The sequence below is a fragment of the Schistocerca americana genome, chromosome 2 (genome assembly GCF_021461395.2).
Source record: "Schistocerca americana isolate TAMUIC-IGC-003095 chromosome 2, iqSchAmer2.1, whole genome shotgun sequence".
Classification (NCBI taxonomy): domain Eukaryota; kingdom Metazoa; phylum Arthropoda; class Insecta; order Orthoptera; family Acrididae; genus Schistocerca; species Schistocerca americana.
The window spans coordinates 558,224,824-558,238,755 of record NC_060120.1 but is presented as its reverse complement, the minus strand read 5'-3'; the positions used below and the strand labels follow the sequence as shown (position 1 = coordinate 558,238,755).

Genomic DNA, 13,932 nt, shown 5'->3' with positions numbered 1-13,932 from the left:
TCGGCTAATCCCGCGCGGGTGGTAGAGTAATTATGGTGTACGCGTATGTGGAAACGGTGTTTGCGCAGCAATTGCCGACACAGTGCAGCTGTGGGGGAATAGGGGAACCAGTCCGCATTCGCCGAGGCAGATGGAAAACCGCCTTAAAAACCAACCATCCACAGGTTGGCCGGCACACCGGACATCGACATTAATCCGCCGGGCGGATTCATGCCGGGGACCGGTACGTTTTCCCGCTCGGAAGCAGCGCGTTAGACCGCACGGCGAGCCGGGCGGGTTCTATGTACGTAACGAAGTTTGTACGGAACTCTCAGAACGCGACCCCTACTCGTACCTGGTCAATTTTTATTTTTGGGAAAAAGAAACAGTTTTTAATTAATTATGAGAGCATCTAACAAAGACAGTGACGCCGTATAGGCTGATTGGTCTCAGGATTGGTGTGGGGCAAGTGATGGCCTGGGAGGTTGCTCTCTTGCAGGATTGCACTACCTACCACTGTGACTGGTGTTCTCATATTGATAATTCATTTGTTGCTGTTTTTACATATGACCTGCACCCTGAAATTAACTGCAGGCCGTGTTACACATTTATCATTGTCACTACAATCTACAGAACGTCAATAACATTGTTTTCTTTTTTATAAATAACTATCTGTGCAGTCCCAAAATCAGACGCTTGAAGTGGAGCAGAACAAGCTGCCGCCACCGCTGACCTGCTGCACGACGTCCTCGGCGCCCCAGCAGTAGAGGTAGATCTGCATCGTGGGCGTCGGCAGCGCCGCCGCACACCGGAACACAGCGCTGACGTCCGGGCTCTAGAGAGAGAAGAGGAGCACAAGTCATAGCCGGTGTCTGTTGCAGGATACAGGCACCAACTGCCGTCTTATACATACTGCACTGTCTAAAGTGCAAGAACTTGTAAGTGAGGAATTTTCTCTCGGCCGGCTGGTTTATTATGATTAAGGAACTGACTGCAGACTAACATCCGTGGTATGCAGCATGCCAGTCACATTCATTAAATTTCGCATTTAAGATATTGTTCACGCAGGCGTGTCGTTCAAACATACCATCGTTTGAGCACTGAACTGACTCAGTTACGGAGGACACAGTAATAGGCATCATTGACGTACAGGAACAGCTGAAAGAGGTGAAAACAACTAAGTCGTCAGGTCCATATGGTATCCCAGTTCGGTTTTTGAAGAGTACCCCACGGCATCGGTCCCTTATGTTGATTGCTTTACTCGTGAATCTCTCGCTCAGTGCAAAGTCCCAGGCGTCTGGAAACAAGCGCAGGTGACTACCGTAAATTAGAAAGGTAAAATAACGGACCCACAAAATTACAGACCAATATCCTTAACATTGGTTTGCTGTAGAATTCTTGAATTATTCTCATTTCGGATGTAATAAATTTCCTCCATACGGGACAGATTCTGTCCACAAATCAGCAAGGTTTTAGAAAGCATCGCTCGTGTTAAACACTGCTTGCCCTTTTATCATATGATAGCCTGTGAACTGTGGACGAAGGGCAACGGACAGATTCCATATTTCTAGATTTCCGAAAATCTTTTCATACGGTGCTCCACTGCAGACTGTCAAAGAACTATGAGCATACCGATTAGGTTCCCAGATACGTGAGCGGCTCGAACACTTCTTAAGTAATAGAACTCAGTACGTTGTTATGAATGGCGAGTGTTCATAGGAGACTATGTATCGTCAGAAGTGTCCCATAGAGAAGTGTGACAGGACCGATATTATTCTCTATATATGAAGTGATCTGACGGACAGGGTGAGCAGCAATCTTCGGCTGTTTGCCGATGATGTTATGGTGACCGGAGAGGTGTCATCGTTGAGTGACTGTACGAGAGTAAAAGATGTCTTAGACAAAATTTCTAGACACACCAAAAATAGTTTTGCATCCTCTCGGTTCCGAGAGTTCCGGAACATGTACAGAAAATTGGAATAGAGATCAAAATAAAAATCATTTCCGCCCTTTTCATTGCTCATGAAAACCACACATTGCCTGTTGTACCACAATACAGCGAGACCTGCAGAGGTGGAGGTCCAGATTGCTGTACGCACCGGTACCTCTAATACCCAGTAGCACGGCCTCTTGCACTGATGGCATGCCTGTATGCGTCGTGGCATACTATCCACATGTTCATCAAGGCACTGTTGGTCCAGATTGTCCCACTTGTCAACGGCGATTCGGCGTTTGAATCCTCAGAGTGGTTGGTGTGTCACGTCGTCCATAAACAGCCCTTTTCACTCTATCCCAGGCATGTTCGATAGGGTTCATGTCTGGAGAACATGTTGGTCACTCTAGTCGAGCGATGTCATTATCCTGAAGGAAGTCATTCACAAGATGTGCACAATGAGGGCGCGAATTGTCGTCCATAAAGACGAATCCCTCCCCAATATTCTGCCGATATTCTTGCATTATCGGCCGGAGGGTGGCATTCACGTATCGTACAGCCGTTACGGCGCCTTCCGTGGCCATCAGCGGCGTTCGTCGGCCGCACATAATGCCACCCCAAAACAGCAGGAAACTACCACCTTGCTGAACTCGCTAGACAGTGTGTCTAAGACGATCAGCCTGATCGGGTTGCCTCCAAACACGTCTCTGACGATTGTCTGGTTGAAGGCATATGCGGCACTCATCGGTGAAGAGAACGTGATGTCAATCCTGAGCGTCCATTCGGCATGTTGTTGGGCCCGTCTGTACCACGCTGCATGGTGTCGTGGTTGCGAAGATGAACGTCGGGAGTGAAGTTTCGCATCGTGTAGCCTATTGCGCACAGTTTGAGTCGTAGCACAACGTCCTGTGGCTGCACGAAAAGCACTATTCAACATGGTGGCGTTGCTGTCAGCGTTCCTCCGAGCTATAATTCGTATGTAGCAGTCACCCATTGCAGCAGAGCAGCAGCCCTTGGGCGGCCTGAGCGAGGCATGTCATCGACAGTTCCTGTCCCTCTCTATCTCCTCCATATCCGAACAACATCGCTTTGGTTCATTCTGACATTCTGAGACTCCTGGACACTTCTCTTGTTGAGAGCTCTTCCTGGCACAAAGTAAGTATGCGGACACGATCGAACCATGGTATTGACCGTCTAGGCATGGCTGAACTACTGACAACACAAATGACTCGAACTGGTCGGCCGTCGGACCCCCTCCGTCTAATAGGCGCTGCTCAAGCATGGTTGTTTACATCTTTGGGCGGGTTTAGTGACATCTCTGAACAGTCAAAAGAACTGTGTCTGTGATACGTCTATCTTCAGGAGTTCTGGGAACCGGGGTAATGTAAAAATTTTTTGTGTGTGTAGTTGGTGCGACGAATGGTAAAAAAAAAAAAAAAAATTAAATTAATCCACAGGAGCAGGAAAAGCAATCGCGTAATGTTCGAATACCACATTAGTAGTGTGTTACCTGACAGTGTCATGTCGATTAAATATCTAGGCGTAACGTTGCAAAGAGATGTGAACTGTAATGAGCGTATGAAAAACGTGGTAAGAAAGGCGAATGGTTGCCTCATTTTATAGGAAGAAGTTTAGGAAAGTTCGGTTCATCTGTAAAGGAGACCTCGTATGGAACACTAGTGCGACCCATTATCAAGTACTGCTCGAGTATTTGGCATACACGCCAGGTAGGATTATAGGAAGACAGCGAAGCAACTTATAGGTGGGCTGTTCAGTTTGCTATCGGTAGGCTCTAACAACACGAAATCATTATGGCGATGACTAGTGGTGGTACAAGGTACCCTCCGCCACGCACAATACAGTGACTTGCGGAGTATGTATATAGATGTAGAAAAGTGTTACTGCTGCTGAAATCAAATGACTCGGTTAGCAATATTAGTTACTCGCTAATATCTTAGACTTTAGCATGTGATGTAATTATCCCGAGAGAACCGTCGAGCTATCCAGGTGAATGGGGTGCGGTGCTTAAATCCAGACAAATGAAACATTTTTTAAAGCAAATTTATTAAAACAAAATACAAATGAAAATGAAAACCCTTTTACATGTAAGTAGTGGTACCTTTCAAGAGTAACATTATTCGATGTAACCCCTTCACCTACCCCCATGAACCATGGACCTTGCCGTTGGTGGGGAGGCCTGCGTGCCTCAGCGATACAGATAGCCGCACCGTAGGTGCAACCATAAGGGAGGGGTTTCTGTTGAGAGACCAGACAAACGTGTGGCTCCTGAAGAGGTGCAGCAGCCTTTTCAGTAGTTGCAGGGGCAACAGTCTGGATGATTGGCTGATCTGGCCTTGCAACACTAACCAAAACGGCCTTGCTGTGCTGGTACTGCGAACGGCAGAAAGCAAGTGGAAACTACAGCCGTAATTTTTACCGAGGGCTTGCAGCTTTACTGTACGGTTAAATGATGATGGCGTCCTCTTGGGTAAAATATTCCGGAGGTAAAATAGTCCCCCATTCGGATCTCCGGGCGGGGACTACTCAAGAGGACGTCGTTATCAGGAGAAAGAAAACTGGCGTTCTACGGATCGGAGCGTGGAATGTCAGATCCCTTAAACGGGCAGGTAGGTTAGAAAATTTGAAAAGGGAAATGGATAGGTTTAAGTTAGGTATAGTGGGAATTAGTGAAGTTCGGTGGCAGGAGGAACAAGACTTCTGGTCAGGTGACTACAGGGTTATAAACACAAAATCAAATAGGGGTAATGCAGGAGTAGGTTTAATAATGAATAGGAAAATAGGAATGCGGGTAAGCTACTACAAACAGCATAGTGAACGCATTATTGTGGCCAAGATAGATACAAAGCCCACACCTACTACAGTAGTACAAGTTTATATGCCAACTAGCTCTGCAGATGACGAAGAAATTGAAGAAATGTATGATGAAATAAAAGAAATCATTCAGATTGTGAAGGGAGACGAAAATTTAATAGTCATGGGTGACTGGAATTCGAGTGTAGGAAAAGGGAGAGAAGGAAACATAGTAGGTGAATATGGATTGGGGGACAGAAATGAAAGAGGAAGCCGCCTGGTAGAATTTTGCACAGAGCACAACATAATCATAACTAACACTTGGTTTAAGAATCATGAAAGAAGGTTGTATACATGGAAGAACCCTGGAGATACTAAAAGGTATCAGATAGATTATATAATGGTAAGACAGAGATTTAGGAACCAGGTTTTAAATTGTAAGACATTTCCAGGGGCAGATGTGGACTCTGACCACAATCTATTGGTTATGACCTGTAGATTAAAACTGAAGAAACTGCAAAAAGGTGGGAATTTAAGGAGATGGGACCTGGATAAACTAAAAGAACCAGAGGTTGTACAGAGATTCAGGGAGAGCATAAGGGAGCAATTGACAGGAATGGGGGAAATAAATACAGTAGAAGAAGAATGGGTAGCTTTGAGGGATGAAGTAGTGAAGGCAGCAGAGGATCAAGTAGGTAAAAAGACGAGGGCTAGTAGAAATCCTTGGATAACAGAAGAAATATTGAATTTAATTGATGAAAGGAGAAAATATAAAAATGCAGTAAGTGAAACAGGCAAAAAGGAATACAAACGTCTCAAAAATGAGATCGACAGGAAGCGCAAAATGGCTAAGCAGGGATGGCTGGAGGACAAATGTAAGGATGTAGAGGCTTATCTCACTAGGGGTAAGATAGATACTGCCTACAGGAAAATTAAAGAGACCTTTGGAGAAAAGAGAGCCTCTTGCATGAATATCAAGAGCTCAGCTGGAAACCCAGTTCTAAGTAAAGAAGGGAAAGTCGAAAGGTGGAAGGAATATATACAGGGTCTATACAAGGGCAATGTTCTTGAGGACAATATTATGGAAATGGAAGAGGATGTAGATGAAGATGAAATGGGAGATATGATACTGCGTGAAGAGTTTGACAGAGCACTGAAAGATCTAAGTCGAAACAAGGCCCCGGCAGTAGACAACATTCCATTAGAACTACTGACGGCCTTGGGAGAGCCAGTCCTGACAAAACTCTACCATCTGGTGAGCAAGATGTATGAGACAGGCGATATACCCTCAGACTTCAAGAAGAATATAATAATTCGAATCCCAAAGAAAGCAGGTGTTGACAGATGTGAAAATGACCGAACTATTATATTAATAAGTCACAGCTGCAAAATACTAACGCGAATTCTTTACAGATGAATGGAAAAACTGGCAAAAGCCGACCTCGGCGAAGATCAGTTTGGGTTCCGCAGAAATGTTGGAACACGTAAGGCAATACTGAACCTACGACTTATGTTAGAAAATAGATGAAGGAAAGACAAACCTACATTTCTAGCATTTGTAGACTTAGAGAAAGCATTTGACAATGTTGACTGGAATACTCTCTTTCAAATTCTAAAGGTGGCAGGGGTAAAATACAGGGAGCGAAAGGCTATTTACAATTTTTACAGAAATCAGATGGCAGTTATAAGAGTCGAGGGATATGAAAGGGAAGCAGTGGTTGGGAAGGGAGTGAGACAGGGTTGTAGCCTGTCCCCGATGTTATTCAATCTGTATATTGAGCAAGCAGTAAAGGAAACAAAAGGAAAATTCGGAGTAGGTATTAAAATCCATGGAGAAGAAATAAAAACGTTGAGGTTCGCCGATGACATTGTAATGCTGTCAGAGACAGCAAAGTACTTGGAAGAGCAGTTGAAGGGAATGGACAGTGTCTTGAAAGGAGGATATAAGATGAACATCAACAAAAGCAAAACGAGGATAATGGAATGTAGTCGAATTAAGTCGGGTGATGCTGAGGGAGTTAGATTAGGAAATGAGAAACTTAAAGTAGTAAAGGAGTTTTGCTATTTGGGGAGCAAAATAACTGATGATGGTCGAAGTAGAGAGGGTATAAAATGTAGACTGGCAATGGCAACGAAAGCGTTTCTGAAGAAGAAAAATTTGTTAACATCGAGTATAGATTTAAGTGTCAGGAAGTCGTTTCTGAAAGTATTTGTATGGAGTGTAGCCATGTATGGAAGTGAAACATGGACGATAAATAGTTTGGACAAGAAGAGAATAGAAGCTTTCGAAATGTGGTGCTACAGAAGAATGCTGAAGATTAGATGGGTAGATCACATAACTAATGAGGAGGTATTGAATAGAACTGGGGAGAAGAGGAGTTTGTGGCACAATTTGACAAGAAGAAGGGACCGGTTGGTAGGACATGTTCTGAGGCATCAAGGGATCACAAATTTAGCATTGGAGGGCAGTGTGGAGGGTAAAAATCGTAGAGGGAGACCAAGAGATGAATACACTAAGCAGATTCAGAAGGACGTAGGTTGCAGTAAGTACTGGGAGACGAAGAAGCTTGCACAGGGTCGAGTAGCATGGAGAGCTGCATCAAACCAGTCTCAGGACTGAAGACAACAACAACAACAACAACCCCCTTCAGCCGCAGTGACCGCCTCCAATCCTGTCCTGAAGCGATCGCATGCACTCTTCAAGACAGTGCTGTCTGTATTCGCGAATGCTGCTTGGATAGCGGTGCGTACAGATGCGACATTAGGGTGCCTCGTCTTACTGGTAACTCTTTCGACTATGCTCCAAACATAGTAGTCGAGGAGATTGAAATCCAGGTTATTCGGGGGCCTGAACGCCTTTGACCAGGACATATCAACGTTATCCGAGAGCCAGTTTTGGACTAAATGGCTCATATGAGGTCCTCCTCTGCCACCAACGCATTGTCCGCTCGCTGATATTCAATACTGACGCCAATTTCCTCAGCGATTGCCGGGGGTCCTCCGACATCAGCGCCTCAGCCTTTTCGATGACGGCCGCAATTCATGACACGCCTTTCCTTGAATGAGGTTTCCTCGCCGGGATAGCAGAACCTTCCTCTGACTTCTCCGAAGGATTATACTTGGCTACAATATATAAACAGTTGATCTCAGGTACCCGAAGAATCGAGCTACTTCAGTGGGCGAACGCCCAGCCCACAGACTTTCGATGATCGAGGGTCTTCGGTTGTATTCCGCATTTGTCCGTAACATCTCGGTCGTTTTGACGTTCTGACTGTTGACTAGGTGCCTACGGCTTTCAAGAATGCCAATCATCATTCGGCGGGAAATTCAAATTGAAATTTGTCCGGATTTAAGAGCCGCACCCTGTAGGTCTTCTGCGTTTTCTTTAAATCGCCAATGGAGCAACCTGGGATGGTTTCTTTCAAGAGGACGCTGTCGGATCCCCGTCCTTCCGCAGCCTGATATATATATATATATATATATATATATATATATATATATATATATATATATATATAAATATATAAAACTCCGCCATTGCCGGTCCCAAGCCCGGATCCTCATCTTACAAGTGATGAGGGAGGAGGAGGGGGAGGAGTAACAACCTCGTAAAAAAACCTGGGTCCATCTGGTTCCGGATGGTAGCACCCTGTGAGGGCCCCTGCCTAGGGTTACGGGTGAAAACCGGTCAACGGTCTCATAGGCGGATGAGGAATTTTTAACTCCCAACGGCTGAGAGAGCGGAGGAACCAAAAATCTATAACTGCAAGCGTCTGTACCCAGATTGGGCGGCTTGTGGGCAGCGTCTGTTCCTCATGTTATAGGCGGCTGTTTCAAGAAACCTCCTAACGCTAACAACGTTAGTCGTATTCCTGGTAGGTTACGCAAGTAATCTCCCCAACTTTGAAGAATTTCAACAGTTACAATCTTAACGCATGATGGAAATGTCTTTCAATAACGAAACTACCCCAGGTGGCCAATCCACCGTCGGCAACGACGCAAGCAGACCCATGGATTCTGGGGAGTCTGCAACACCATGCAAATCCAACAAGATTTAACCCAGAAAAATCTTCAACATAGCAACTCTCAACATAAACTCCCTTCTCAAAGTGGGAAAACTTAAGCACCTTACAGACCAGTTACACACGGAAGACATACAAATTGTGGCGCTACAAGAAACTCGCTTCACTGATGAAAACACATTTGAATCAAACAAATTCAGAATATTTAAAGGAAAACCTCGAAAAATTGTAATGAAGAAATGCCCTCAGCTTGGCACAGCTTTTGCTGTAAACACAAAAATTCTGAACTCTGTCGAACATTTTTGGTCAACATCATCGAGAACATCTTTCCTCACTTTTCGATGTGCAAATAAAAAATACACATTAATCAATGTTCACGCTCCCACAAATGACAAAAATAATGCTAAAAAGGGGAAAGAAACAGATGAATTCTCGGAAAACCTTAAGGATCATATATCAGAAATCCCAGAAAACAATGCAAAAATACTTCTAGGAGATTTTAACGCTCAGATTGGAAAAGAAAAGAAATTCCGCGATATTGTCGGCAACTTTCCCGCACACAAACGAACCAACAAAAATGGAGAAAGGTTAATTATGCTCTGTAAGCAGTTTAAACTCAAGCTAATGTCAACACGTTTTAAACATCTTCCCAGAAAACAAAAAACCTGGGTATCTCTGATAAAGAGTATCGGAGAATTTCAAATAGATCACGTTGCCATCTCCTCCAAATGTGAAAAAGAAATATTGAACACACGTGTCCGAAAATCTCTAAACCTCGACTCCGATCACTATCTCACGAAAATAAAAACTAAACTGATCTCACAAAACAAACAGAAAAGCAGAAACGGTGAATATAAAAACAGAAATAAAATAAATTTTGATCGTACAACCCTGAGAAATTACAACCTTAAGTCCAACTCTAACCTCAAGGATTTTCAGAAAAAACTAAAGACATTCTCCCCTTCACAAAACCTCCAAGAATTTCAGAACAACTTGATTGAGGCAACAGAAACAACCTTTCCAAAAAAGAGGAAACCGAGACACCCGTGGTGGGACAGCAACTGTAATGAAGTTCTGCATGAAAGACTTAAAGCCTGGAAAGAGTGGAACTCACATAAAACTGAAAACAACTTTGCCTCGAAAACTATTCGCAACACCAAGAGACAATATGAAAAACAACAACTGGACTCAATCGAAGAGAATTTCAAGAAATGCAACACGGCAGCTTGGTACAAAACATTCAACCAGAAACTCTGAGGAAACCAGTCCCCTTGCCTAAACCTTATGAGAAATAATAAGACTCTCGCCACCAACAATACTGAAAACTGTGAAATCCTGGCTGAATATTTTGAGACACTCCTAAACTGCCAAACATCCAGACTCTCAGTTTTACGCAACCAGAAACATTACCAACACATTCAACACCTCCAACACGAGAGGAAATCACAAACATAATCAAAAATCTCAAAAACAGGAATGCATGTGGAGAAGACACAACTACAGCAGAAATGCTCAAGCTTGGGGGAGAAACATCAGTAGAAGCACTACACAAAGAACTTGAACAAGTATGGGAAACCAAGAAAATCCCAAGTCACTGGAAAACTGCCCTAATTCACCCTTTGTTTAAAAAAGGTGACAAAAGGGATGTTAATAACTATCGTGGAATATCGCTTCTCCCAGTCCCATACAAAATTCTATCAAAAGCCCTGCTCAATCGTGTATCACCAATTATAGAGGGAAAACTTAGAGAATATCAAGCTGGCTTCAGACCAGGAAGATCCTGCGCCGAACAAATTTTTAACCTCAAAACAACAATGAACTATTTATCTACAAGGAGCAAGAAATATTTCATAACATTCATTGATTTCAAAAAAGCTTATGACTCAATCGATAGGCACACACTCATCAAAACACTTCGAGAATATGAAATAGATGAAACAACAATCACCATAATCAAAGAAACATTAACAAATACAACATCAAAAGTAAAATTCCAAGGAGAAATTTCATGGCATTTCGAGGTCAAAACCGGCGTCAGACAAGGAGATGCGCTGACCCCGGTACTCTTCAACTGTGTTCTGGATAAAGTCATAGCAGAATGGAGAAAACTCACGCAAAAACATGGAGTTGAGAAAGTCCAAATTGGAGGGAAGTGCTACAAAGCCATTGAAACCAACTGTTTTGCCTTCGCTGACGATCTCGCCTGTTTATCTTACACACAAAAAGACACAATAAAACAAATAGAATTACTTAAAGAAACTGCTGAAAAAGCAGGCTTGCAAATTTCATTTGAAAAGACGGAAATCATTACAAATATCAAAAATCCATCAAAGAAAATAACTACGAAATACGGGAAAATACAGGTATCTAAACATTTTAAATATCTTGGTGAACTAATTCAGCCTGTGGCAAAAGGTCATCCAGCCTGCAGGGCTAGAATACAAAAACTAGAGACAGGAACTCACTACTGCGGACAAATGTATTCAAAAAAATGTATGTCCAAAAACATTAAACTCAGACACTACCAGACTGTCATTAGACCGCAGATACTATATGCATCAGAAACACTGGCAAATTTTACATACGCAGAACAGATAGAAAATCGTGAAAGAAGAATTGTGAGGACAATTCTTGGACACAGGAAAATAACAGATGATCAAGGCAAGCCTGTATACAGACTAAAAAGCAACAAAGAAGTGTATACGAAGTGCAGCAAAATTACAGACGAAATTAGAAAAAGAAGAGGCTCCTTTTATGCTCACATCATGAGGATGAACCCGAATAGGCTTACAAAACAAATATTTTCGTACATCGCAAATCTAAAAAATAAAAATTTATGGTTTATCAACATAGAAAGAGATCTAAAAGAAATGGACATAGATCAGGAAACAATATTTAACAGAAACCTTTTTAGAAAAAAACTGAATTCATTCACGGGTTTCGGTGTGAAAATTAAGAAGACTTGTGGAACTAAATGGTCTGAAGAGAGAAAAGCCGCCTTCAGCGCAAGAATGAAAGAAGTGTGGACTGAGAGAAAGAAGACTTCCCAGAAGCGCAAGAAATAACTGTTTTCACGGTCTTTAACGGCCAAATTTGTATTATATATATATATATATATATATATATATATATATATATATATATATGAACTCGTCGACGAACAGACGTAAAAAAATCCGTCGATTACGATGAAAGTGATTTTGGGGCGTTCAGCTTCTTGGTATTTGATACACATACTGAAATGCTGCGAGATGGATGTGGATAAAATGGGGAAATGTTAGGGTGCCACTAAAATATATACACAACTTTTACTAAAATACACACTCACTCACTCACATACATACACACACACACACACACACACACTATAAACCTGAGACTTTTCCTGGACGTCTCCAAATGGATTGATGGAGAGGCCATAGTGACTGTTTCGTTCTGCCCTTACAAGAAAACAGTACCGAAATGTTCCACTGACATAAAATTTAAATAAAGATACAGACAGAATGGGAAATTAAAGATCGCACGACCTAGATCACAGGTCGATTACAGACTGTGCATATTAAAGCAGTTGGTGAACTTAATATGTAAATTTCCCCTATAAAATCAAGTTTGCTAGGTATTCTGGACCCACCGATGTGTTTCTGAAGCATAGGACCATCGGATGCTAAGATGAAAATAATTTTAATATCCGCCCCAAGATGGCGTGGACCATGAAAGGAAAGGATCTCTTTGGCTCAGGTTTGCTTCATGCCCACGCTGGCGTGGAGGAAGACCTTTACATTTACATCTACTACACCGCAAGCCGTTTAACGGTATGCGGTGAACGGTACTTCTGGTACCGCTAACTGACCTCCCCTTCCCTGTTCCATTCGCGAATGGCAAGTGGAAAGAATGATTGTCGGTAACCCTCTGTATTCGCTCTAATTTATCGTCGTGCTCATTTTACGAAATGTATATGGTAGGAAATACTACAGTGTCCGACTCTTCCCCGAAAATACTCTCGCGAAATTTCAATACTAAACCTTTCCGTGACGCACAGCCCCTCTCCTGAAACATCTGCCATTCGAGTTTGTTGAGCCTCTCTCTCCGACTAAACGATCCCGTGACGAAATACGCCGCTCTTCGTTGGATCTTCTCTGCCTCTTTTTAGCAATGCTACCTGGTGAGAATCCCACATTGATGAACAATACTCAAGAATCGATGTAACAAGTGCCTTGAAAACCAATTCCTTCGAGGATTAGTTACATTTTCTAACGATTCTTCCTATGAATATCAGTTGGCATCTGTTTTCCCTGTTGTTTATTTTATGTGGTCATTCCACTTAAGGTAACTCTGGACAGTTAGTGCTAGATATTTTAAGGTACATACTGTAGCTGTACAGTAGTGGATTTCATTTCTGTCTATGCGCAATGTATTACATTTATTTAAGTTTAGGGTCAAGTGCCAGAGACTGCACTGTTCATCAATGCTGTGCAGGTCATTCTTCAAATCGATACTGTCTTCTGGCGTTGCTACTTTCTTATGAAGAACCGCATCTGCAAAGAGTGTTAAAAAGCTTCCGACGCTTTACAGCTTAAAGAGTAACGGTCCTGTCACACTTCCTTGGGGTAATCCCGATATTGCATTTTCATATGATGATTTTGTTCCGTTGAAGAGCGACGTGCTGAGTGGGGCGTTCCCCAAGCGTCGGTGCTGGGGCCACTGCTGTTTCTTATTTATATAAATGATATGCCTTCTAGTATTACAGCTGATTCAAAAATATTTCTGTTTGCTGTTGACACCAGCTTGGTAGTGAAGGATCTTGTGTGTAATATTGAAACATTATCAAATAATGTAGTTCATGAAATAAGTTCGTGACTTGTGGAAAATAATTTGATGCTAAATCACAATAAGACTCAGTTTTTACAGTTTCTAACTCACAATTCAACAAGAACTGATATTTTGATCAGACAGAATTGGCATATTATAAGCGAGACGGAACAGTTCAAGTTCCTAGGCGTTCCGATAGATAGTAAGCTGTTGTGGAAAGCCCATGTTCAGGATCTTGTTCAGAAACTAAATGCTGCTTTATTTACCATTAGAACAGTATCTGAAATAAGTGACAGTTCAACACGAAAAGTAGTCTGCTTCGCATATTTTCATACGCTTATGTCATATGGTATTAATTTTTTGGGGTAATTCTTCTGA

At 42.5% G+C, this 13,932-nt stretch overlaps 1 protein-coding gene across 1 annotated transcript in view; it reads right to left on the bottom strand.

Moving 5' to 3' along the window:
- The window catches only part of LOC124596123 (odorant receptor Or2-like), a 94,636-nt gene that overhangs the window by 31,517 nt on the left and 49,187 nt on the right, over positions 1 to 13,932 (bottom strand). Inside the window, exon 3 of the mRNA XM_047135140.1 lies at positions 713 to 814. Coding sequence (XP_046991096.1) covers positions 713 to 814 — 102 coding nt within the window. The remainder of the gene's footprint in view (positions 1 to 712; positions 815 to 13,932) is intronic.